The 27,003-nt window shown below is 39.6% G+C and overlaps 1 protein-coding gene across 3 annotated transcripts in view; it reads left to right on the forward strand.

Moving 5' to 3' along the window:
• The window catches only part of LOC150078149 (IQ motif and SEC7 domain-containing protein 1-like), a 317,006-nt gene that overhangs the window by 104,968 nt on the left and 185,035 nt on the right, over window positions 1-27,003 (forward strand). The window contains exon 1 of one of the 3 annotated variants that reach the window (XM_090384958.1): window positions 18,676-18,726. The exons of the other annotated variants lie outside the window; for them this stretch is intronic. Within the exon in view, the coding sequence (XP_090241084.1) occupies window positions 18,689-18,726 (38 nt within the window). The 5' untranslated portion in view covers window positions 18,676-18,688. Of the gene's footprint in view, window positions 1-18,675; window positions 18,727-27,003 lie in introns of those variants that run through there. 3 annotated transcript variants of the gene reach the window in all.

Below are 27,003 nucleotides of genomic sequence, written 5' to 3' on the forward strand. Positions count from 1 at the left end.
TTCTCACTTTCTCAGGACGCATGCGTACGAGAGAGAAAAATAAATGAAACGTTCAGAGGGTTCGTTTTGAGCGTTTTCCCACCCCACCTCCTTCTTGGAAAACCTTACCGTTTAAAATGTTAATTTTTCTTTAATGGAATAATTTTTATGGAATTTGTCGATGTTAATTTTGATTTACGCAGAACTGGCGCACTTCTTAGTAACTGTCGTGCATTGCAATATCCCGTCACGGCTTTGGATTTACGAGCTTTTCATTTTTAAGTGTTTTGTAAGAGAGAGAAAGTGTTAGAGAATTTGGCACCTTTTCAAATGGTCTTTTATGAGTATTTCCCAATGACTTTCATTCGTTTTCGAGCAGTTTCTATCCTCTGTCGTCCACTAATGTTGTAATTACTGAAACGTATGTTTAAAATGAGGCGTTAAATGTTTTGCGTGTTTATATATATACATAAGCTTTGAGTCTCGACAGTTGAAACCTTGAGATACGAAAACAACACATTTAAGTGAAATATTAAGACAGAAGTTACAATCTAGTTATGCATTTCAAGGTTACATGCAGCTGTGTTGTTACTCAGCTATATTCTTATACTAGCACTTAGCCAGTCCCATCTATCTGCGTCACGAGCAGTCCAAGGGTATCAACAATCTTTGACTGAGGTCTGTTCTCTCTGCTAACTTAACATTTTTAGTGAATACTGTTTTTATTTTTTGTTCATGTGTTATCCGATATAGCGCCATCTGTCGTGGAAATGTAAAATTAACTAGTTAGTAGAATTGGAAGAGGAACATTGGGACGAACTTTCATAGACTTTTACCAGCGTGACCGAGTTAGTCAGTCCTAGGCAGAAAGAGTTACATGATTTATTTATTAATTATTTCCCCCTCCTCTCTGAGAGTCGGTTTCTTTATCTCGCTAAATAGTCATGCCGACTGTATCGTGCATGCAAACGCGATGTGTTGATGTCTCGTGGCCTTATTAACCACCTCTGCATAAATTCAAACACAGACGAAAGGGGTACTTCCCCTTTCGGAATTACCCACATTTATGTTGTGTTTGGTAATAGAGTTCAAGGTCAGAGAGTAAATTTGAAGGACAATAAAAAGTAAACGGCCAGTTTCGTGTTTTAAGTTATAAACGCTCCACGGTTTCTGAGAATCTCTGTTGGTGACAGATATTGGTATACGTTTACAGCTTCTTTGATAAAGGCAATCTTGAAAGACCAAAATTGGCCTTATAATACTGGACCTGCAAGTTACGTGCAAACTTTTAAGTGTTTTTGGGACATCCCATTTTATTTCCAAAAGGATTTTTCTTGTGAGATCGTAAATTTTTGTATAGTTATAAGACTAAATGTACAAAAAAAAAAAAAAAAAGAAACCACAAAAACTCTTCATAACGACACTTTCAGGATCATAAAAAAAAAAAAAAAAAACTCAAATACTGTTCTATTGAAGATTTTAAAATTTTTTTCTTTTTTGTTTTTAAAAACATTTTTTGGTTTGCAATATTTCTTATGCTGTCTTGATCACTTTCGATGGTTTTTGTGTATATCCCATGCTTGTTTTCCTTTATCGTAATCCTTAAACTTCCGAAGGAAATTACGGGGAATACTACTAAACGGTAGTATAAATGACACTTTTCCACGTGAAGTATACTGTCCAGTCAAAACATTATGAACACCCCGATATTTTAGCAATAAGCTGTTCCTCCCTGCCTGGTGGAGACCTATCGCGGTGAGAACTACTAAATGTGATACTGCAGGTACATTGCGTGTGGTTCTATGTACTTGATTGATATGGGCAAGGGACGTGATCTGACCGAATTCAAAAAATGTATGATTAATGTGGCAGTATTCTGGGGATATTCATGTGATTTTTATGTAGTGTGTTGGATGTGTAAGTGTAGTGATGTGGTGTGTTGTTATGTTTTCGGCCGGTACCTGGCTCTTAGCAGATGGAAAGTAGCAGCACCTGGTCACCACGTTCCACCCCCATCCCCGCCACGTGGAGGCGAACAGGATCTACCATCACTTGCTGGACTAACCAGGGCAAAATACCCGAGAGAGCCCAAATTAGGATGGAAGGGGAGAAGTTTGGGAGCTGGAGAGGTAGGAAAGAATAGAAGAGAGGAGGATCAAACAGAGGAACTCTCCAATAGTTAGAAGGTAGAAGAAATAAAGCAAGACTAAAGGAAAGAGATGTGAAGAAGTGGACTGACTTCTCATGCTATGGGAAATAATCCCATGGAGGATCCCATCCTAGAAGCTAGGATCAGCAAGGTTTCTTGAGATATAATTATGTGTAATCTCTTGTATACATTGCTCCAGGCACTTCCTCGGAGAAATAAGTTTGTTTATTTATTTATTATTATTTTTTTTTTTACCCCAATCACTATAAATAGGTTCCACGTCTTCAGAAGAACACCAAGAATTTACACTATATACAGGAACACGTTCAATGTCCAGCAGGGTATATTTGGTTACAATGAGTATCCAATCATCATCATCTCCTGATGAAATTATCCAAAATTAGCAAGTCTAAGCTCCTCTCTTCTTTTAAAAGCACGTGAGGCAAAGGTGTTCGGTGCTATAAATGCTGCTTGGGGTGGCAATATTACGGAAATTGAGAATCTTGTGGGCTATTCAGAGTGGTGTAGTTGTGTTCCAAGAGTGGACGGGTAGTGGACAGAGCATCCGTCGCCGGACTAATGGTGGGCACCCACGCTTCATTGATGGTCATTGTGAACATCGGTTATCCCGTTTGTACCAGCCGATGGATGGAAAACGATGGAACGCGGCTGACTGTGGCCTTTAACCATTCGAAATGACCAGCGGTGTTTTCCAGACTACGATTCAACAAACCCTCCTCCATATGGGCCACTGGAGTAGGCCCAGTCACGGTACCCATACTTACGGCCAACCATCGTAAACAACGCCTAAACTTTGCATCTGAACTGCGTCATTGCATCGTTGACGATTGGAAAAAAAGTTGTCTTTTCGATGAATCACGTTTCCTGCTGTACCGTGTGGATGACAGGTGGAGGGTACGGCGACAAACTGCAGAGAGGAATTACTCCGATGTTCTGTTCCAACGTAAGCATGCAGGTGGCGGCAGTGTTTTGGTAAGGGGGATGTTTTCCTGGGAATCTCTTGGAGCCCTCATATCCTCTCGACCCCACTCTTAATGCTAAAACTACCTATTCATTGTGACTGATCAGGTACAGCTCTGCGTGGTGACTGTCTTCCCGAAGCCAAAGCCCAGGCGACCCTGGCAAAGATCAGCCAGAGAATTATGGGCAGCCTGGTTACTTCCTAGCGGTGTGTGCGGGCAACGTGGGGTCCCACTAGGGCCCTACGATCAAAAGCCAGAACACCAACAGAACCCAACGCAACACTTTTTTCTGGCTTTCACAATGATATTGTCTCCACAGAGTTCATATGGAGCAGATGTGGGAAACCAATGGAGGCTCCTTTCCCCTAACACTATGCACAGTGTTAGGGAGGTGGTCGTAATGTTTTGACTGGACAGTGTATTTTAATTCATTTATTGATAGTCAAAGGACACACTGTGCGAGTTTTTTTTTTTTTTTTACTTTAGAGTGATAGAGTTCCTTACTGTCGTACAGTTTGGAACTCCAGTAGTACAGTTTGGTCTCACACTGTCAAGTTATATAAATTCAAAGTCCAAAAATCCAGGCCCGAAGAGGGATTTTGATACTGAAATTCGAAACGTATCTAACTTTATTTAGTTATTGGAACTGTTTGGATTCTAATTGTCCTTTGCATACCAATAATCTAAAATACTTCCAAGTGGAAAAGTATCTTTATTTTATCCTTCTAGCCAACCAGCTGTACAGGTGGTGAAATCAAGCTTAATAAACTGAATAATAATGTCTCCGCCATCTTAAATAATTCAGAAGAAAAAAAAAAAATCAACGATCCATTAAAGCGCATGCGATCGCAGGCTGATTTGCACCTTGTACGAAGTGAAAAACCTGGACTAACTGATGTGAAAAAATGCCACTTCCTCTGCCTGGGAATGGGTAACTGCAACCCCAGGATAAAGTCTTGAGTTCCTCCAATCAACAAAAGACTCTCCAAAAACTTTTCAGCCCTCGAGGTAGCGCAGTGACGGTAGGGACTTTATGGGCTTTTTCACACGTGACTGAGTTAGTCGGCGTTAAGCTTGGATTAGAAGTATTCTTCTTCCGGAAACTGGTTTTTCATCAGCAAATTGGCTACAAGCAAACTGACCTAAGAATGACATTATTTTTATAGACACAGTACTTTGATGCCTCATCGGCTTAACTGCCTTGATAAAAAAAAAAAAAAAAAAAATCAACCAACAAACCAAAACTAGTTACAAATGGCTAACCCACCCACTATAATGTCATGGAGGAAAGTAATACGTAAATTAAAGCACACGTTGAATAATATGATATAAATTCAGTTAAATTTAAGGACCTGCTCGCCGTATACTTAGATTTCATATTCTTACAAATCCGCCTTGTACAGAGAGATAAACATGCTGACATCACGATGTCAGCATTTATTTACGAATAGTCATCTTGAGTTGGGCTGTAGTTAGCAGTCGTCGGACGGGTGAGAGAGGATTCGCCCACGAATCATCCCAGGTTTTTTAACCCGTGAACACTTGTATAGACATGCACGATAAATCGTACGACTGGCTCAGTAGTCGATACTCAAAATTGAAAAGAAAAAAATAAATTTTCCGACGCAGCAACCAACCAATCCGAATACAGTTTCAGAAACCAGCAAACGACATTTGAATGGTAGCAAATAAAAATAAACTGAATGCTAGCAGAATTCTCCTTAAAGAGAGTTTGCCCCTGACGACTCCCCTGACGACCCTCTCTCTCGCTGCTACTCTCACCTCCTTCCCTATCCCTACCACTCTGAGCTCTTCTAGTAGACATTTTTACCTTTGTTTAATGTTCCTCAGAAGACAAATGGCGGATTTATTTTTTCTCCAAAGCTTTTACAGGTAGCCCGAGCTGACGTTTGTGAAAAGGGTCCCGATTGTACATTTGACCTTACTGTTCAGGAGCGGAAGCGGCATTGAAATTAAAGGTTTTTGTACACGTTGGCAGAGTTCCATCGACGATATTGAAACGCCTTCTGTCGCATGACTAACATCTCCGCCACCCTTCCTATGATTCACGCTCACAGGTGGCGTTCTAAAATTAAGATACACCCACTATCTGGCGGAGAACTTTATATCCTTCCGTTGGTCACAGTTACGTTACCGTTGCTTTGCAGTTAGCGAAAGCGAACTTCAAACACGCTGTTTGCGCTTGCCTTCCACCAGTTCTTTTAATCTCCTCGTGCATTTCAGCTAGACTTTCCACCGGTTCTCTTAATCCTCCTTGTGCATTTCAGCTAGACCTGTTGTAATAGCGGATTCCCCTTCGCCGTTATAAAAGCACTCCAAATCAGTTGGCCAAATATTGGTACTCTCCTCTGCAACCTCCGTTCAAATGGTTGGTTTGTTCTGTTCGCGGAATACCCGAAAGAAAACCACACTGGCTGAAAAAAATATTCGTCCTTTTCAAATTTCATAAACATTCTTACCGCCCCCCCCCCATCTCATTTTCTTTAATAAATATGCTGATAATAAATTGTAGGCAAGGTCTCGTAAGAACTACAGAATATGCCTTCGAGTTGAAAGAACAGATGAATTTTAGCCCAACGAAGACGTTGGACTAAAATTCATATTTAACTTGACCCTATCTGACCGACAATGCCATTACACGTACACTTAGTTTCCCCAAAGACCAGCATTGGATTTTTTTGCCTTCTAACAAAACTGGTTAACGGGCATCGCATTGTCTGCAGAGACAGCAGTCTACACACGCATGCATTTAAACTTGCCTTGACCTCACCTTCCCAATCTGGAACAACATAAACTCCACCGCGAATCAGTGGACAAAGGAAGGAACTATAATTGCCGTCTCACCGAATGAAAAAAGTCAAAATAAGTTCATTCCCACGTTTGTTGCAAATATCAGGAATAGAGGTCATGTTATGACATCCACCCGGTGCTGCTTCTCTCTCTCCTTTAATTTTTATTTATTTATTATTTTTTTTTTATATTACTATTATTTAGCTACTTCAGACTGAAGTAAAATAAGACTTACCACGAAATTAAAAAGAAATTATCTTTAACGTTTCTGGAAAATGTTCTCAGGATGAAACATAATACTGTACATACAGCTTGGAGGGGGAGGCCTTCATTTTCAAATTTTATTAAAATTTCGACGTTTAAAAAAAATTCAGTATTTATTAAAAAATAAATGAAGTCATCCCTTCCTAATTCAGACTTAATCTCCGCATTAAGAAATTAAATTTAAAAAGTACTCATTTATTTTGCTTACGTTGTAATGTATTATTTTCTTTATTGTCACAGTAACCCAGTGGATTAGGCGTTTGTTTACAAAGTATGCAGACCCGAGTTAGTGTCCTCTAAAATATAAATAAATAATAATTATAACAATAAATACTGTGTGGCTCCCTCTAGTGGCAAGTGTAAAATTAACGGCTAATTCCTCAAAAGATTATGGAAGAAATCGGTCCGAACAATCTATTATGGCAGTATAAACCGGATATGCCCGAACCATCTGTTAGTATCACGTTTACACTTGCAATATACTGATACCTCCTGACCTTGGCTTATCAATTCCAGAAGAAAACAGGCACGATTGTCTCGGTTATCTGGGGCCAACGTTAAGAACGTGGTGCTCAGAATGATATGACTCCCATTTTAACACTATATGACCACTCGTGGCGTTAATTTCCTGTACGCTAAAACGGAACTGCCTAATTAATTGATTGCATGATGATCCTGTGTAGCTCAGGAGAGTTCCTACAAATGTGTAAGTGCTTGTGTATATTTTATGTACTATTTCAGTACTGGGCCATTCGGCGAGTTCTAAGACAAGATTTGGCTCCATTATACATCCGAGGGGTTACAGAACTGATCCTTTGTGATCCAAATTTACTTCCACTGGCTGCTGGGTGGCAATACCGCGTATAAAAATAAATTTATTTCGGTAAAACACAATGCACCTACACGTTGCCAACTAGCATTCTTGTGTGTCTGGTGCTGCCATCTAGTGGCAACTGATGCAGTTAACTAAGTTAAATGGATTATGTGTTTTAGACGAATATAGTCACTGTACAATACCGTGTTTCTTTAATCCATTGTCTACCGAGATAATACGTCACCGGGGAAGGGAATAATAAATACTCCCAAACGTGCATAATTTATAACTCATAATTCATCAACTTTGAGCGATTACTTGAATTTTCTGATAAAACAAAAGTGTAATTATAGTAGTTGATGAGTTCAACCGTTGGCGAGAGATAAACGTGGTACTTTGTGCTGGTAATTTAATGTTTGGTTATCTAAACACACTTTGCACTATAAATAGCGCAAATCTATCGTCATTACTGGCTACCCTCTGTGTGATGGCAGTAACCACTGAAAAGCAATAGAGTAGTAACTGTTCGTATTTCAACAACAGTTAAGGCCGTGAAAGGAGCATGATGCAAAGTACCTGCATTCTCAAAACAGAAAGAGACCTTCCCCGAAAAAACACGCTTGTGAATGATTAACAAAAGGCAGTAGCTTCTCCCTCTCCCTACAAAAAATCGCCCTTATAACAGGCTTCTGGGTACCACTGCGCGGTTGATGCTGATTGTAGTGGCAGACATTTTTGTCTTCAGCTAGAGAAATTTGGGGGGTTTCCTTCGAACAACTGATGTACACTATAAATAACGTGTACTGTTGCTGTCAGATGCGCGTTTATTTCTTAAATGTACTGTATTGTATTGTAATAATTAATATTTGTGAATTATAATTAAATTCTTATCGATAAGATAGTACATTCATATAAAAATTACAGGCTTTTATAATAATAACTGATTTAGACAATAACTGTTATTTTTAAAATAAATTAAGTTCGGCTACTTTATTTGGGAACTCCTATGAAACGGGCACCCGTGGCCGAGGACCCATTCGTCATAACATAGTTACGCCACTGGTAGTTATTATACAATCATGCTGTTGTTTTTCTTTTTTTAATTTATTCCCGATGTAAACGAGTGAAATTATACAGTCTTATAATGTTTTCATGGATTGACAAAATGCTGCCCTACCATTATTATCTGGTAACCTGCATCTTAGAATAACCATTCATTTACAGAAAAACAAATGAACGGGTGCTGAAACCTTTAGCCTTTATTACAGCCTCTGTTTCGTGGAACACTCTCCACCATTTTTTTTATTTTTTTTTTTTATAAATGTCCTCCGATATTTTTCACTATTCGGCATTCAAAGCTGTGATCAGTACAGCTATTTTTTGTGCAGTCTCTCTCTTCACCCACACCCAACAATCGAAGTCATCGCAGAGGTTCCCTATAGGCAGCTCTCCATTAGTCTATGGTCTAAGAACGGTGGGTCTTATACCAAGCTAGACTGCGTCTGATATTATTCAGAATGATTAGTGGCTTATGGACAGCTGCACGACTGTAGTAACCGTGCAGTGTCCTGCGCACTGTACTGGTTTTGACATGTGTCCCAATCGTCTCACTGCGGGTCGGTGTGCTGCGACAACGTCGACCTACATTCCGTGTGGACGATTCTTTGCAGGGTTCACCTGTCTCATTCCGTCAGCTTTCGGAGGTTTTCCGGATCGTTTCGTCGCGGTTTCACTACCAGTCCACTTCCATTTGCAGATCACACGTGGACATGTGTTTTTGTAAAGGGCGGCACCTAGAACGTCTATTCAACTCCGCCTCGTGTCTCTGTGAAGAACAGTATCACTACCAATGGGTAAATTAATTAATTTTAAGAAACCACCCGTGGTTGCAGCTTATGGAAAATAAAATAAAAAATAAATAAATAATAATAATATTGATGAAAATAAAAGAAATAAATAATAATAATAAATAAAAATAAAAAAATTAAATAAAAAAGTCTGGCGTGGCTGACTCCAAAAAAAAACGCAAGGGGAGAAAAAAAAATATATATATATATAAAATTAATAAATTTTACGAGAGAGAGAGAGAGAGAGAGAGAGAGAGAGAGAGAGAGAGAGAGAGAGAGAGAGAGAGAGAGAGAGAGAGAATATTGGCATATGTACACTAGAGTGAAAAAAAAACGGAAAAATAAAAGAAGAAAAATAAAGAAAAAAAATATATAAAATAAACTCACATAGCTACACTTCAGGGAAATAATAAAAAATAAAGGAAGATGCAGAGAGAGAGAGAGAGAGAGAGAGAGGAAAAAAAACTATCTAATCCACTTCAGGCCCAATTCCAGGGGTGTTGACCACTCTATGATCTCCTCCTTCTAGCATAGACTTCCTTAGCAAAGTTGCGAAGAGCAGATCAACGTTCGGGGTTTAGGAGTAACTGGTTAATTGATTTTCAGATATTGGGATGGTGTTCACTAAACCTTGCCTCAAATCTTCGTACAGAATGCAGTCAAAAAGGAGGTGCCTCCAGTTTTCCTTGGCTTCGCAGTAGCACAGGTCAGTCGTGCAGAGGCCTAGTTGGTGCAGTTTTTCATTAAGAGAGCCATGTCCAGTAACCAGGAAGGAAGTCTCCATGGTGAGGGAAAGCCAGGATTGGACAGAATTAGAGGATGTAAAGGTGACATCAGGAAGGAATCGTCTAGTAACCATCCTAACCTGGGATGTATCCCAGCTGGTCTGCCAGATGTTCGTTAACCGTTGTAGCATCTAGTTTTCTCAGCTTTTGGGTCGGTGTCAAGATCAAGCTCGATGTCAAGGAACTTAGTGGGGATGTTGTTTTTAATTCTAAATACTAGTCCTCTGTACGCGGCATACAGAGACGCCTCCGTAGCCAGGTGGGCAGGAGCAGCAGTGCGTAGCACACGCTTCTTGATTAGACCGGGGTTCGAGCCCGTGACCACCAAATACGGAGGATGCGGAAAGGTCAGGGAATGACCACCGCATATCCCGGAGCAATATGGCCTTAGTTGCTAATGCTCCTAAAAACCAAATAACAAACAAACAAACAGCGGCATACAGATTCAGAGGAAGAGTTCCAGCTATGACCTGGATGGCTGCTGTAGATACTGTTCTGCAAACTCTAAGGGTAGCCAGTAGCATTGTACGTTGGATGGAACTCAATCTGTCTCTCATCTTGACCAAGCCAACTCTGTGAAACCAGGCACCGGCTGCATTGTGACGATCGGCAGTACGACTGCTTTATAGTAAAGACGAAGCTCTTCGAAAGGCCCCAGTTATTTCTGGAGATACGAATAATGGAACCAGAGAGCTTCTTGACTTTTGATCTGGGATGGGTAAGGTGTGCCAGGAAGCTCAGTTTGTGGTCAGTTACCACTCCGAGAATGGTAGCTTCAGTAACTATGGGTAGCCGGATTCTAGAGATTTTTAACCTGTGGTGGACGCCTGGGGTCTAGTTGTGCTTAAAGAGCATCATTTTGGTTTTACTTGGGTTAATGCGGAGTTTGTTCAAAGCTGCCCAGGAGGAGAGATCAGACAGGACCAGATTGGCGTTATGTTGAATGGCACTCCTAGATTTTCCAGACACAACGATCGTAAGGTCATCGGCAAAGGCTACAACTTTGGTGTTCTTAAAGGAGCGAGAGAGAGCCAATCTTATAGAACCATATCCAAACCACAGGCCCCAAAACCGAACCCTGGGGGCATCCCCGAGAGAAAGGCCTGTAGACATGTTGATACTTGGATTTTAAGATAACAGTTCTTTCAGAGAAGTAGCTAAGGAAAAGTTGATATAGTTGATGGGAACAGGAGGCAGATCGGAGGCGCTCCAAAGCGCTGTCCCACCAGACAGTGTCGAACGCTCCCTCAAAATTGACAAAGATTGCCAATTCAAACTTGGCCCTGGAGTTTTCTATATGTAACACCAGGTCAAAAAGGGCCTCTTCACAGGAGCGTCCTGGTGTGAAGCCATATTGATGTGGAGAGATTAGATTTTTCGCCTGGAAAAGCGCCGAGACTCTTAGGACCATAAGACGCTCGAGAATTTTCCCGATATTTGCCAAGAGTGCAATGGGATGGAAGGAGCGAGGATCTGAAAGTGGCTTATGTGGTTTCTTTATCGGGCGCAGAAGAGCAGTTTTCGAGACCTTGGGAAAGAAACCTTCCTGGAGGCATTTATTGTACAACAGGAGGAGGTATAGCGGCCTTAGTTTAAACAGACGAAAGATGAAGGTATCCTCTATCAGGAAAGCACAATGGATCCTTTCACCCTGGAACAGCTGACCACAGTATTAGGCGCCTCCGTAGCCAGGTGGGAAGGAGCAGCAGTGCGTAGCACACGCTTCTTGATTAGACCGGGGTTCGAGCCCGTCACCACCAGATGCGGAAAGGTCAGGGAATGATCACCGCATATCTCGGAGCAATATGGCCTTAGTTGCTAATGCTCCTAAAACCAAATAACAAACAAACAAGCATAAGGACGAGCTTTAATGGGCTTCGCAGCCTTGGACAAATAAGCGCAAGCGCATTGTGACAACTCTTGACCTGTCTGTGATTAGAAACGGCTCTTTAACTAGTAGAAATTCGCGTTCCTATGTATTTGAAGTTTATTTGGAAACTGTAAGCCCCTGGCTTTATGGCCGTGAAGGGTAATAAAGATTATCTCTCTGTCTTCAGTGCTGTTGAAATGTCACGTACAGATCGATTGCTTATGTGGCACCCTATTATCATTCCGTGCTGGAAGTCTGTTAACTCTGTCAATCGCGGAATGTTGCATTCACGGCCGTACTGCTGTCTCCTACGAGCATATTTTAGTTGTCTGATACGGGGTGCTTGAGTAGAACGTGACCACCTATCAACAGAAGGGTGTTCGCATATTAATGGTAGGGCAGTGTATATATGCAATATTGAATATTATTATTAATTTATACAGTATATATATATATTTCCCCCCCCCCAAATATTAGCCCTTCGGTTGCTAATATTTATTATTTCGAATACTGATTACAGTGTAAACCTAATACAGTTACAGTTATTAAAGCATTTTGGCTACAGAAAATGTGATTTTTCCGTAATGAAAAATGAGATTATAAATTTATATTTATCACAAAATGTCGGGATAATCGAGTTTTCACGTTATTCTGCCTTTATAATACAAAAGTATCCGATTAAAATGTAACCTGAGTTACAATACAACAAAATTTAATTAAAACGACATTCTTTTATGCTGGATGGATCCATCTTGCTGCTATAGACATGCATTCACTCTTTCTAATGAGATTAATTTAACTGTACGAAGAATGTAGCGAAAATACTATGCAGCGGCGAATAGATGCTTATTTGATACAGGCCTGTTTGGATATTTATGACTGAACTTATCTCGGCATTGCAGAACTGGTTTGAATGCAGTGTTAATATCCAGATAAGTACACTTTCTAGAGAGGAAAACCGTTTTAGGCACGGCGTAATAAATTCCGTTCTTTAAATACTGCTGAATATCTCATTTCCATATCCTATGATGAAGAACGTAGTTGCCATAGTTACCTCAGTACACATGTTGGCCAATCTTCGCGCTATGAATGGGTTACCCCCGTGTTTAAATTTTCAATATACAGTTAACGATTGGCGACCCCAGTTAATCAAGGATAGGTCGGCTGTGCAAATATTTCGCCCTTCTATGATTCAACGATTAGGGTGTTGAAAGGCATCTCCAATGCCTTCCCTCCTGATGAGCATCTGTCGTCTAAAAGGCCCTTTCTCTGTGGCCAGTTAGCCATCCGCCTCCTCCTATCGCTCTCTTAACATCGTTGTTATTACTGGTCGTCTTTACTGTCGGCATGCTCAGGAATAAAGCTTAGCGGATAGCGTCGCTGATCACATACCGTGAAGACTTGGTTCGAATCCCGTCTGGAATGAAAAGAACTTTATTAGCCTCTTTCTGAGTTAATCAGTCTTTGGCGAGAGCTGCATGTGTCTAATTCCACACACAAATCATAGAATGCATTCAATTTGCAAACATAATATACTGACGCTTCATGGCCTTTTGTTGTTACTTTGGCGTATATTCTAAGCACATACTGTAATCCAAAAGATGTCCACGATTCTTCTCAAAGAAAACTACTCTGAAGCCATTCTTATTTTGAATATATTTTTGTGGAAAGTTAAATATAATTTCTCGATTACAGTTTAAGTCTCTTTACAGTTTCTTTCTATGGATATGTTTGTGCAAAAACCCCGATGATACCCAGCCCTTCTAATAATTCTTAAGTGGAATTTATGACACAGGGATTGACACTAAGCATCGTGGTGATCATCCTGTTTTTCTTACATAAATACCTTAAGAGTTCTTTTGAATTTTATTTGATTAATGTTTGAATTATAAGAAGACCAAGATGGTCGGATACATCCAAGACAAGACTAATGATTTATTTAACTTGTTTAAAAATGTGTCATCCTTGAATTCTTAAAAAGAACTTTTCAGGAAATCCAATATTCTAACTACTGAAAATTGAAAGACATTAATATGTAGTGAAACTGTAATTTCGTGAAAAATGGTATCTCAGATCATCCGTTTTTATATGTAATAATGAGGTCCCATTTATTTTATAATCAAATGAAAGTTATTATTGTCTTATGCGATGTTTAGTCTGGATATTGAAAAATATTTATTGTACTTGATTGTGTGTATCCTTCGTGGATTTCTATAGACAAAAAAAGAGTTCTGTCGTCTCATCAAGGAAAAGAAAGGTGAGCTTAACTCTGACGTTTGTTCATCGTTTTCCTTGTGTATTGATTTTTATTTTTAAAAGGGATGGATTCTTTAAGTTGATTACGAACAGTGAAATTAGGGTTTGGGGGATGGGACTGCATTTTATTTATTTATTCCACATTTTGCAGTGTTTCAATAATTCATTGGACAATTACTTTGCATATTTCTTTCAGCATTTGCATACTTCTACTGTCTTTCTTACATCTGATTCATAAGCAATAATATAAACTCCTCGTGGTCTTAGTTGCCTTGACATATACAGTAAACAATCCTTATATTATTATAATAAAGTAATAACTTATCTGGTATTTAATATAGATTTCTGTCCAACCTTATCCAGTTTAAAATTCTCTGTAAAGTCCCACAATCATTAATTTCATAATACATTCATATCAGCTTATGTCAAGTTTTTAACCGACCGATTTTTTTCCCTAGTGAGGATCCTCAGGAGACTCCAGTGCAAGCAGTTTGTGCTTCAGGTTTCTTACATTCGCTTTAATAGATTTTCTATTCGCGAAACGGTTTCGTTGTATTAATAAAGGATCCCAGATACTGTATGGAATTTCTTTATTCGTATTTCTGTAAATCTGACCTTTGGGGTGTACGTGACCCAGATGTTTTCTGTTCGTACGTTACAGTAATAACTATTTTAAATACACCGTTCCACTAGAGAGCGCTGCAACTTCAACTTCTTGAGGACTCTATTATTATAGATTTTAACCCCTACAAGAAAACTGAAGAAAAGAATTAAGACTTTCATCTTAATGTGTTAGAAGGAAACGCTTAATTTACGCGACTTCGTCGCCTGGGACGTTTTTGATTACATGATACGTTCTAATTGCTGTTTCGCTTTAAACCCGTGCAAATTCTAGAGTTGAAATCTTTGGAGGCTTCGTAATTGTTTTGTGGCTGGGAACGTTCTCTGATTTGTCACTGTGTGAATGGGCATGCGCACTTGCGGACGTCCTAGTACTACGCACCATCGAACATTGGAAGGAATCGGGGGACTTTGCGAGTGTTTGTTACAACAGATGTTGAGCAATAGTGTGAGGCATCGCTTTTTCATTTTCCTTGTGTGATTCAGAATTATATCGCCAGATTTTTCTTTATTACTTTAAACTATTCGTCTGCCTTTCCTCGCATTTCTTGACTATTCTGGTTTATTCGATTTTATTCGTCTAATTGCGAGTTTCTGTCTAATATTCCCGTATGTCATATTCTGGATTCAAATTCGTGCAAGACAGGAAGATTGTATCTGTCTGTTTTTCTTTCTTTCTTTCTTTTTTTTTTTTTTTTTTTTTATTTTGAGCGAGAGTTGCGTTAGGTTTTTTTTAGAAACTGACCATAAAATATACGCAAATTTACAGATATAACGTACTGATGCATGGTGAGTTCGTCGAGGCTAACCATTCTTGTTTGGAAACAACTAGACATTGAGAATACGGTGGGTGAAAGCTTCAATTCACGTTTTGAGTCCTGCTGCAACACTAAAATTCTTGTCACATTTGGCCCTTGTTTCGTATTCGCAAGAGGGAATACGTTGACAGTGAAAGTTCATGAGTACAATTCTGATTATATGCGACCTTTTCAACTGGATGGTAGGATAATTCATTCTTGATCCTAAATAAAATTTTACACAACTTTTTCTGCTCACTAATCGCCCTCCTCCCCTCGAAATTTGAATGGTGAACCCTTGCTTTTATTGTTCAAAGGATTGCTGTTTGTAGAGAGAAATCTAGATAGTGAAGATATGGCTCAACTCCCACTGAATCTGTCTTATGCGAAGCCTTACAATCGCTTACCGAAGAGATTATAATCCGATCTTTTTTTCAGCCATTTTCATGCGCCCATCGGGAACTCAGCTTTGTCACTCAGGTTTTCAATTATGCGATGATTTGTACCAAGTGATTGGAGCTTACTTTTAGATTTTACCTCGGTTTACTAAAATTCATTAATGCAAGCTTTTATATGGCGAACAGTTCCTCTATTCTTCATATAAAACATCCTTCAGGGGCACATCTTCACCACAGTTTGTTGCTCAAATACAAATCTTTGATACTACAGTACCTATTTATTGACTGGTCACGGGGCCTTTACAGCCAAGCTGGCAGCGCTGGGGATTGAGGTGGATCCGAGATGTGCCTGTGGGGAGCTTGAGTGCTGGGAGCACATTATGTGTGATTGCACCCATTATGAGGACCTCAGGTGCAGACTGATCACTGCAATACACTACCTCCCCAAGAACTTGGAATCACATCTATTGGACTCACTTGAGGAATACAGGGAGCTAAAGGAATATGCCCAAAAACTATTTGGTAGGCGTAAAACATTGATAGCCATCTACAGAAGGTAAAAAAAAAAAAAAAAACACAGAACATGCGTGGAGAGGACTCAAGGAGAACCTTGCCCAGGAACCTGCTTACTACTAATCATCTAAAACCAGCGATCGCAAGAATAACCCCATGGAGCTGCGGATCTTCCCATGATGAAGAGAACCACAGCCATAGCTAACAGACCAACAATGGACCTGACCAGTGTTCATAGCTGAGGAAAAATATGGCTACCAATGACAGAGAAGACCAACGAAGATAGAGAACTCCAAGTTGCTGCCTCAACGGAGCCATATTGGCTCTATGCTCTGCACTCTCTTGTGCAGTGCAATTCTTTTACTCCCACACCCGGCAGGGGTGGGAGGTGACGGCTTGCTGTCGCCTCTCTTCCCTGCCACACCATTTCTTCCCTCTGGTGGGGCATGGGCATGCCTCACTGAAAAATTGGGGGTCACCTACCCTATCGACCCTCTTCTTCCTATTTCACCCACCAGCCTTCATTCTCCCCTCCCAGCACTTTTTCTTGCACAGCGTATAGCCCTACACGTCCAAATTTAAATACACCAAAAAATTTCGCCCAACCTTTTAGGCACTTCAGAAACAGGCTTTCAGCGTCAACCCCATATTAGTGCTTTAATGTAAGTGATTTAAAATCAACCGCGGTCGTTCCAATTTTATTTTAGGTCCTAGCCACTAAAATCCCAGGAAAGTAAGTGGCAGGACCAGCCAGAGTACAATTGACTCAATGGTAACACCCGGCTAGCCTCCACGTGGCGAGGTATGGACAACGTCTGGTCCCATTAGGGGCCTGGCGGCCAATAAGCCGGATAAACAATGGGCACAACATATAACACCACTCATGACCCACACACGTCTAAATCTCTGGCTTTGACAGGGTACTGTCACCGATACATAGAACATTCGCGGAGATGGGAGAAATCCCAGGAGCCGCTAGACCCTCAATATACCTCATACCTCATACTACAGTACTTTAAAATGGGAATGCGTTCTGATTTCATAAAAGTATTTCGCTCTTATTGTAGATGATCTTCGCCAAATATTATCGAATTTGGATCGTCGAAGAATGTGCTAACAAATCAGTTTATACGATAAGCCATTTCGTAAGTCATATATTTGCTGAGAGAAGTTCCAGAACTGCTGATTTGGAACATAGATCAATATCCCGTGTTATTTTAGTACAAGGTGGCGTCTAGCTGTTTTATTTTGATGTTCTCCTTTCTAAGACTCGCATCACTTTCCTCATCTGTTTTGGATGTCTTCCAAGTGCCTGCTATCTGTTTTAGTTTTAATTTTGAATCGTACTCGCTCGATTCTATTATTTCTTGAATTCATCGGAAGTGCGCTTTAATTTCAGGTTTAGTTTCATTGGCGTTCCAGTGCAGTTTATCACTTAGCTTAATGAGAAAATTTGCTTCACTGCATGTTAGATAAGTGTGCATGCTGAACCCTAAAAAATAAAACAAAACACGTGATATATAAAATAGTGGACACTTCGATAAAGGCGTATATAATTGATCATTAATATTACTGTACGTGAATTTCCCCATCACAAATTAATTAATTAAATAAATAAATCAAAAATAAAATCTAAAATCACATAATTACACAAAATAAAAAAAAAAACTTAATCTATAAAATCATGGAACTTTATATGATTGATTAATTAATGTGGAAAACATTGGCTTTTTGAATTTCTCCATCACAAATGACAACGTAAGGCTAATTTATCATACTCTACCCCTGGAATCTTTTAAGTCATATTGGAAAATAAAGATTAATGAAAATTTTACGGGGTTATTAATGAAAGGGTGGGAGGAAAGTCGGAATCATGCGTAGTAGTGACATATTCAAAATTGTAACGATCAGACTATCAATAATAACAGGTTCCAAAAAGGTATTCGAAAGAGATATGGCAGATTTATCTAAAATATCTCTTAAATAAAGGTCATAACGGTTGATAAATGCATCTGCTGTGCCGAATGCCAACATGTTGGCCTCGATGCTGTTCCAAACTCTTCAAATGAATTAATTAATTCTAATCCGGGCAAAATGCAATTAACAACCTTCCTACAAGAGTTTTTGTTGTGTTTCATCCCGGTGAGTGGTGTATCGATCTCTTTTTTATCGGCACATCGAAAGCGGAGCATCGGTGCTAATAGCGAGCTGTCATAGCACGGGGTCAGCTGTCGAAGCCTCCTCATTCGTTCTCTTCCAACCTCCCCATCCTTTCTCCCGCCGCTCCTCCGAAATGGGCCGACCCGAGTGGCTTGCGCCGCAACCGTTGCATGCCATTTTCGCAGTTAACCGTGAGGCAACCGAATCGCCCGTAGCACCTGTTCGGCGGCTCGTGACGTTGGCGGCAACGAGCGCACGTGGAGTGGAACGGAACAAGGTGTGCGACTCACCTCGGTGTGTAATTCCATCCCCCTTTTGTAACGTGAGTACTTCCTACAATAGCTCGCTAATCAGGTATTCATTTTTCACAGTTCTTGGGCCGATCTGAAACAGATGTCTCTGTGGGATCTGCTGTTGCGATTGGTGCTTGGATTAACCTATATGTGCTGGTCGTGGTTGTGGAGGGTGATCCGGCCATAGTAGGCTTATCTTTTGTTTTCTATCTTTATTTTTCTTTTGTTTTGTTTATTTGAAGGGGGAAGAAGGGCATTCATTCTGTTGACGACATCTAATTTCAAGATGAGGACACTTAAAATATACTGTGTGTGTGTGTGGGCGGGCGGGCGCACGCCCTGCTCCCTTAATAAGTATTAATTAAACTCGGAACGCTTTACGTTTTGTTTTGATGTTTTAGGACAGTCATTGCAAGCGGTACGATTAATCCAGGCACAGGTTGCCGCGTATAGTATTTTATTTTTTTTTTTGAAATATTATTATCGAAGAGTATTACTGTAATTGTCACTAATGTGGATCTCTTAATAGTGAGAACGGAATGTCTTAACTAGTCTACCTAATATTCTAGCTGTCATTGTTAAAATAATCGAATTTTATTTAGTTTTAATTTTATTAAATTATATTTCTGTTATCTAAATAATAGGCTTTCAAAGTGGATTCGTAATTCTTTTATTTTTAGATTTTTAATGAAAACTATAGATGCTTTTATGATCTTTTTAAGAGACAGATAACGTAGGAAAGAAGATGCCACGGATTTGAGGGTTTAAAATATAATATTTTTAATACTGATTAAGAAATATATCCAAGATTTATAACTGCCAGAAGCATGGTTTTCAAAGTGATTGCCACGAAATGTAGCTCTCCAGATATTCCGTTTAATTTTTATCACTGAGTTTTTTTTTTTTTTTTTTTTTTATTTGAACGCATTATTATTTTAAATTTATTGTTAATTATTACCGTATTCACAGATATGAAGGGTTCCCTGAGAGATTTAGATATGCAAAAGTTTGAAAAGCCATGATTTAAATAATGCACAGATCTTGGATGATAATCAGTCTGTTAGTCTTATTTGCATGTAACTAACTGAAAATGACCTTCGTCCTTTTCATTTGTATTTTATTTATTAATTCAAATATATATTAATGTATGCACATTATAAAGTAATGCGCAGCAACTCTAACATCTATTCCGTGTTTTATTTAATGCTAAAGTCATTATAAAAAGAGCCTGTGTCACAGAAGCAGAAAAGGAAACAAAAAAATAGGGACGCCCTACTTTTTTCTGTGGAGAGATGATGTATAGCAAAAGTGTGCCGGATGTATGCCTCATTATCACCGAATAATATTTTTGAAATCGTAACTTACTGACAGAGATATTCTTACAGTAAACTTAAGTCTCCTTAGAAGTGTTCAGAAAAGTCACGAGATTAAAGATTAATGGTCGTTACTAAGACATTTACTTTGGTAATGGATGTTGCTTGCGTCAGTATTTGGGAAATAACGAAAATGCTGTTTTTCTGATAGTCCCACAAAGTAGGCTTAACATAAAATATGGACGACTGTCTATTTGTTGGTGTTGTTCTTGTGAAATACACGTCATATAGTTGCTCTGTCATCCTTTACAAAGAATGCATTTTGTAATGGTACAGAAAAGAATGAAGTGCACTGAGGTGAACCCCAGTAGAAAACAATAACAAGGAGAGAGAGACACGCACACCTACCAGGACCTGTTTTCATGAGTCTGCATAGTTTTGTAGGAAATAATTATTTAGGTTAGTCTGACATTGCTGTGTAACTATTACTTTATATTCCAACCTTGGGTTTCGTGAGGGGGGGGGGGAGCACGCCCATCTTCGATACTTATAATGCCATAACATAGGTCCGATTCATTCTGTATCCGTCATTTCAGTGCTGTACTTTTACTGCTATTTTTACCAATGCAAATCAGAGAGAGATTCTAAATAAAATTCCATTTCTATGCCTTTTTATTTTTAGCGATAAAATAATGAAAATGGAACCATTTTGTATACTGTCCTTGAGTTTCCATTTTAACAACCTAAAGGATTGCGGACAGCGCGTGCAATAACATGGTCGTTGTCGGATTTTGTTCCCGGAACTTCAAATGCCGATGGGCATAAAATAGTTGGACGTCTTTCAACGTGGTAGTTATGTGACTTTGGCTCCATCTTGTAAAAATATTCTCCAAATGACCACAACTCATTCAGCACCAATCAGAATGGTGCTCATTCAACACTGTTACATCGCTAGGTCATTTTATGACCAATTTTTCCGAATCTGAAACGAAAAAATTCATTTGTAGAAATTGAATAAAATAATAAAATACGAATCTGTTAAATTTTGTATTCTACAAGTTGCCCTAACCCCAACGTACTGCCGATCATGATTTAAGTACATCCTTGCATATGGATTTTTTAAATAGAATGTTAACCTATAAACTATAGTTCCAACTCCTAACATTTATCAGCACACATTCACAAATATCTTTCAGCAAAGTTAAATTTCCAAATATTTAATTAACAAATTAAAGATATGAATAATTATTACTTAATCAATAAAGGAAAATACATTTGTTTAAAAATAAGAATTTGTAGATGTTTTTAGTCATTTTAGTTTAGTTATTTTTGTTATTAGCAACTTCTTTCGATAAATGCATTATTTCATAAACCTCTTCATATATATTGTTGGTAGACGTTTCTTGATGGAGTTCTGAGTCTACTTGATAATATTTTTGTAAATTAACTATTCCTATTTACTGATATCTTTAATTGGGTAAAGTCCTACCACTGAAGTGGAGATTTTAGGTAGAGATTTCTCATTTATATCACTTTGTTCATTTTTTTTTTTTCTGTCAAAAGAATCAAAGAATAGTTAGGGGCAAGCAAAACGCCAACGTCCGGATTTGATCACGTATATTTGGAATAATAAAAACGCGAAAGAAACTTAACCATTATTAATAAATGAAACTTGATGTAACCCACAAGAACTTTGATCACATTTAATTATTAATTAAATGACAATTCATTGTGACGTCATCGTGGCAAAATAAGCCACAATTGTTTATATTATCGTTTGGTTTTCCTCACGAATTGAGTACAGAATTAGGTACTGTAAAATGTTCCTGGTCTGTTGGCCAGAAATGTTGGGGTAGCATTGATTTCTTACGCCTACATTTAATGGCTGCAGAGATCAGGCCCAGGAGAGGCATTTTACGATCTAGAGAAAGGACGACCAGGCGACCTTAATATATCTACCTTCGATTTCTGTGTAGCCATTAAATCGGCGCTTCACCTGTCCTCGTGTGGATAATGAAAGCCGACATTATCCACCGCTCTTCTTCTTTCTCCCAACCCTCGTTTTCCTCCCCCTCTTCCCTGATTAACGGGGAATGTCCAGATCGATTCTAGAGAAGTCGTAAAAGGGCGGATATAAACTGCACTCTTGTGCTCTTTGCGATACGGTTGAAGAAGCATTAAAACGCACTTAGGTAGTCGCGAATACACGGGGTCCTTGTTTCTCGCGTGTAAGAGGGGTACGCTGAAAATAAATAAGAGAAACTGAAACAAACAAACAAAAAAAAGTCTATCCTTAGCACATTTCCCAACAGTTCTCAACGATTAATTGCAGTTGGGACGACGTTCACAAATTACGTGAAGTGTATGTCGGGCATTAAGAGTTTATGATATTTCTTGAACGAGTCTTCTGCTGGGTTTTGAGGTAATCTTTCGATCCTTCCCCAAGCGGTGACGATAGATGTCTTGATAAGGATTCTTTACGAAGGTAACCCTAAAACAATTGGGAAACTTCAAATAAAAGTTTTCGTTTAATGCTAAACTCGGTGTAACGCACTCGACCGAGTGCGTTACACTTCCTGCGCTATTTTGTGATTTTTACGAGTGAATGGATATGTAGTGAATCGTTAATGAGTGTTATATGCGTGTATGTGCCTCTTGTGTAACGGACTCGTGTAATAATATAAAAGGAGACGTGTGTTTAGCGAATATAGCTGTCATCTGATAGCTGCGCTTGCTTGTTTGTCTTCACTATATCCCTGAAGAGCCACATGGATTTACACTTACCGTCATCTGGTGACCTAAATGTGAACTAGAGTGATATGCGTCATTACTCTTCCAAGTTCACTTCTAAATTTATTCAGATCGGTCTTAGATTAGCTTCCGGTGAATACGATTTCTACAGAGGGCATCTTTAGACTAAAGTGTATGAACTTATACAGTATAAAGCTTCATTCGAAAATTGAAAAAGGATATAGACTTTTAGATATAAAAACCTGACTCTGTGTTCTTTCACTTCTGTCACTCACATGCGTCCTCTCTATGACAAATAGCTCAAGTTACATCCGAACAGCCTCTCTCTACAACGTAAACTAACCTACTTCTTTAAATTTCTTAAGCCACAAGTTGTAATGTCTCGCTTTACTACCAATAATTGGACTAGCCTAAAAAATATATGAATATTGATGAAGCAGCCATGGACCTCTCTTATAAGCTTACATTTATTGCAAGTAAGAATATCTGATTATACCCGAAGCTGGTTCAACCAAGACATCAAGATGACCTTCACTGGAAAGCAAAAATCATGCAGAAGGTGGATGAAGTCAAGAACATTAGCCTACAAAGGGGACCGTGCTGGCTTCCTCAAATTAAAGAAAGCTTTGCACCACCATCTCATCATTTCCCTGATAAAACAGTCAAGAAGAATATTTGTGCGACGAGACGGGATGTTTAATATGGAGGAAGAGCTCTTTAGAAATTTGGCCAGACTTTGAGATCAATAGAAACCAGTAACCGCCAGATTCCTACTGAAGGAAACCACAGTCTCTCACAGGCCATGAATGAAATCCCTATTACAATGGAGCAGCTAATTAAAGTCATTACCAGCTTACCCGGGGTTCGAGCCCGTCACCACCAAATACGGAGAAGGCGGAAAGGTCAGGGAATGACCACCGCATATCCCGGAGCAATATGGCCTTAGTTGCTAATGCTCCTAAAAACCAAATAACAAACAACAACAAACCAGCTTACCTAATTAGGCCACTGTTGGCCTAATTAGCCAGATGCTTCCCGTTATTTGCCGTCAAAATATGTTCAGTTTATATTGTCGACATTCTCTTACACACTTTCCAGCGTATACTATAAACTTACTGTATCTTCTATTTGGAGGACTTACTATGTCAAAGCGGTTCCAAAAAAAAAAAAACAAATATCCAAAGTTACCAGCCTGATTTCCATTCTATATCCATTGGTTGCTCTCTGCTGAAAATCTTTGAAAACCTAATACTCCCTACAGTTTTCGACCACTGCTTCTGCAGTAGACCATCTCATCTGCACACATCACTGCAGCAAAGATCTACCATAACGAAACCTCCTTGATACGTTATTTTGTATTCAGCATGCCCTCAGCAAGAGGTCTCAAGTAGACATCTTTGACAAAATCAGCTTTCGACAAAGTATCAATTCAAGCACTGCTTCATATATTAAAATATTATTTCAAGGCAACCAACCCATTAATGTCTATTCTCCAGAACCTCCTTAAGGAAAGGATACTCATATCGCATGACAACTACCAGACTGACTACTGTAAAAAAGAGGAATGCCACAAGGCGGGGTGATATCCACTACCCTCCTTGCAGTCATACTAGATCCATTTTTTCTTGCCCACCAACTTCAGCTCTTACGCCGACAACTTGAAGTTGTCACCTCTGATTCCAAAACCATTGAAGAAATAAACCAAAATACTGCTGCACAAGCAGTATTTTGGATTATTTAGAGAGACCTGAACCATGAAAAAACTGCACGCATGACTTTCGCAAAGGAACTATAAAAACAATATCCAATATCAGTGGCAATACAGTACAAAAAGTCTCGTCCCACACAGACCTCGGATGAGAACCTCACTTTTTAGGAGCATTGCTGACAAACTAGAAAGAAGACATATGCGGCATTTTGGGCAACCCGGTAGGGGTTAACAGCTTGCCATAAGTGGCCCTAATATACCAATATACAGGGTGTTTCAGTTAAACGTTTCAGAACTTCTAAGAGGGGTAGGGTACATCCTGACAACTCGAAATCATATAGCAATGTGGGGTCGGAAATGCTTTCCTGAAGCGGTGTTGTACACAGAAGCACCATAAAGAAAAGAGACCGTAAGTGAGAAATCATTTTAATAATACATGAAAAGAAGCAAAAGGTACATGGATTAAAGTAAGTGTTCGAAGTTTCTTCCATGGGCTACAATGCACGCCTCACATCTCCGACGCATGGACATCCGAACATTCTGGAATGTTCGGATGTCCATGCGTCGGAGATGTGAGGAATTTCTTCGGCTTTCGAATTTCTTCGGCAGCTACTGCGATTCTTGCAACCAGCTCCTCAGCATTGTCAACAGGGGTGTCATAAACTAGCGATTTCATATGACCCCAGAAATAAAAATCAAGACATGATAGGTCGGGTGACCGAGCAGGCCAACGCACGGGACCACCACGTCCGATCCACTGTTGACCAAATGTGACATCCAGGTAGTTACGAACATCTCCGCTATAATGGGCAGGGGCTCCATCGTGTTGGAACCACATTGTCTGTTGCGTCGATGCAGAAATCTGTTCATCTCTCAAAAGTTGTGGCAATACTTGCTGCAGAAAGATCAAGTAGATAGGTCCGGTTAGACGACACGGTAACAGGTAAGGTCCGATGAGGTGATCTCCCATAATACCGTCCCATACATTGACCGAAAATCGAATCTGTGCTGCACGACGTCGTATTGTATGCGGGTTCTCGACCGCCCAGATATGGTCGTTATGCGTGTTGAAAATTCCTTCCCTTGTGAAGGATGCCTCATCGGAAAACAACACTTCAGCAGGAAAAAGGGGATTTGTAGCACATTTTCCAAGGTACTACTGTGCGAAAGCAATACGAGGTGCATAATCCTCCGGTTGCTGTGTCTGGACACGCTGCACGTGAAACGGATGCATGTCTTGTTCTCGGAGAATCCTCCAGACGCTGCAATGGGAAACCCCGACTGCGTTTGCTAGACTTCATGTACTCGTTCTTGGATTCCCCTGTACATGCTGCAGCACATTCTGTTCGATGGCTGGAGTCCGTGCTGTTCTTCTCTCCCTGTCAGCTCTTTCAAATGAACCTCTCTCAGCTAACCTCTGGTGCAGTCTTGCAAAGAAATTATGACTGGGAATACGCCTCGTCGGATATCGTTCCGCGTACAAATGCTGTGCGGCTGGCCCACTACAATTTGCAGCCCCGTACGCCAAATGCATATCGGCTAACTCTGCGTTCGTGTAATCATCCATCCTACTAACTTGGCGTTCTTGTTCAAGAAATTCGAAATTCGCCTGGAGTGTTCCAGAATGTTCGGATGTCCATGCGTCAGAGATGTGAGGCGTGCATTGTAGCCCGTGGAAGAAACTTCGAACACTTACTTTAATCCATGTACCTTTTGCTTCTTTTCATGTATTATTAAAACGATTTCTCACTTACGGTCTCTTTTCTTTATGGTGCTTCTGTGTACAACACCGCTTCAGGAAAGCATTTCCGACCCCACATTGCTATATGATTTCGAGTTGTCAGGATGTACCCTACCCCTCTTAGAAGTTCTGAAACGTTTAACTGAAACACCCTGTATAACAAGATGTCTCACACCCATCCCCTTCTGTGCTTCAGAGATCTGGTCCTCCGCACCGGCATGCCACCAAGAAAAGATATTTGGCATCGAATGTTGGGTATTAAGAGAGCTAAAGAGACTATAAAAGTTGCAATTCACTATATCCCGAACGCTATTACACGCTAACATCGAGACGCCACCTTGGAAGCTCATCGTTATTGTAAAAAATAACGCCACTCTGTCGAAATTGTTAACCAAAAGAGGCAACTTCTTCCAGCTTTCAACAACTAATGTAAATGATATTGTCACAGCTCACAAAATCCTCTCCTTTCCTTAAGGATGAAAGTTAATAACCTTACCTGCCCGATAGTATGTTTCCAGTGAACACCATAAAATATTTCAATTGACCCATACAAACTGAAAATAAGGCATACAAAAAAAAAACAAATAAAAAAAAAGCCATCCAAGAGAATCTGTATCGCAGCCTTGCTTTAGTCATGCCTAAACCCTTGAGAGGATACCTAGCAATCAAGAACCAACTGTAAAGTCTCAATTAATCCCAGAAAGCTGTGATGCTCACTTTGTATAAGTGTACAGTACAACACCCATCTTCGGCTTCCCGATTTCTAGAAAACTCCTTTCTAGATTCACAATCCAGTTCTGTCTATATTTTAACTTCATTACACTTTATGTATATATCAAATAATTGTCAATATTATTATAAATCAATATTGTAATTGTATATATTATTGTAACTATTAGTAGCTTTATTTTTTTTTTTTAACCCCTCTAGCTTGTATTCTGTACATCCAG

Source organism: Mastigoproctus giganteus, chromosome 11 (genome assembly GCF_048544385.1).
Source record: "Mastigoproctus giganteus isolate SK-2022 chromosome 11, ASM4854438v1, whole genome shotgun sequence".
In the NCBI taxonomy this organism is placed as follows: Eukaryota; Metazoa; Arthropoda; class Arachnida; order Uropygi; family Thelyphonidae; genus Mastigoproctus; species Mastigoproctus giganteus.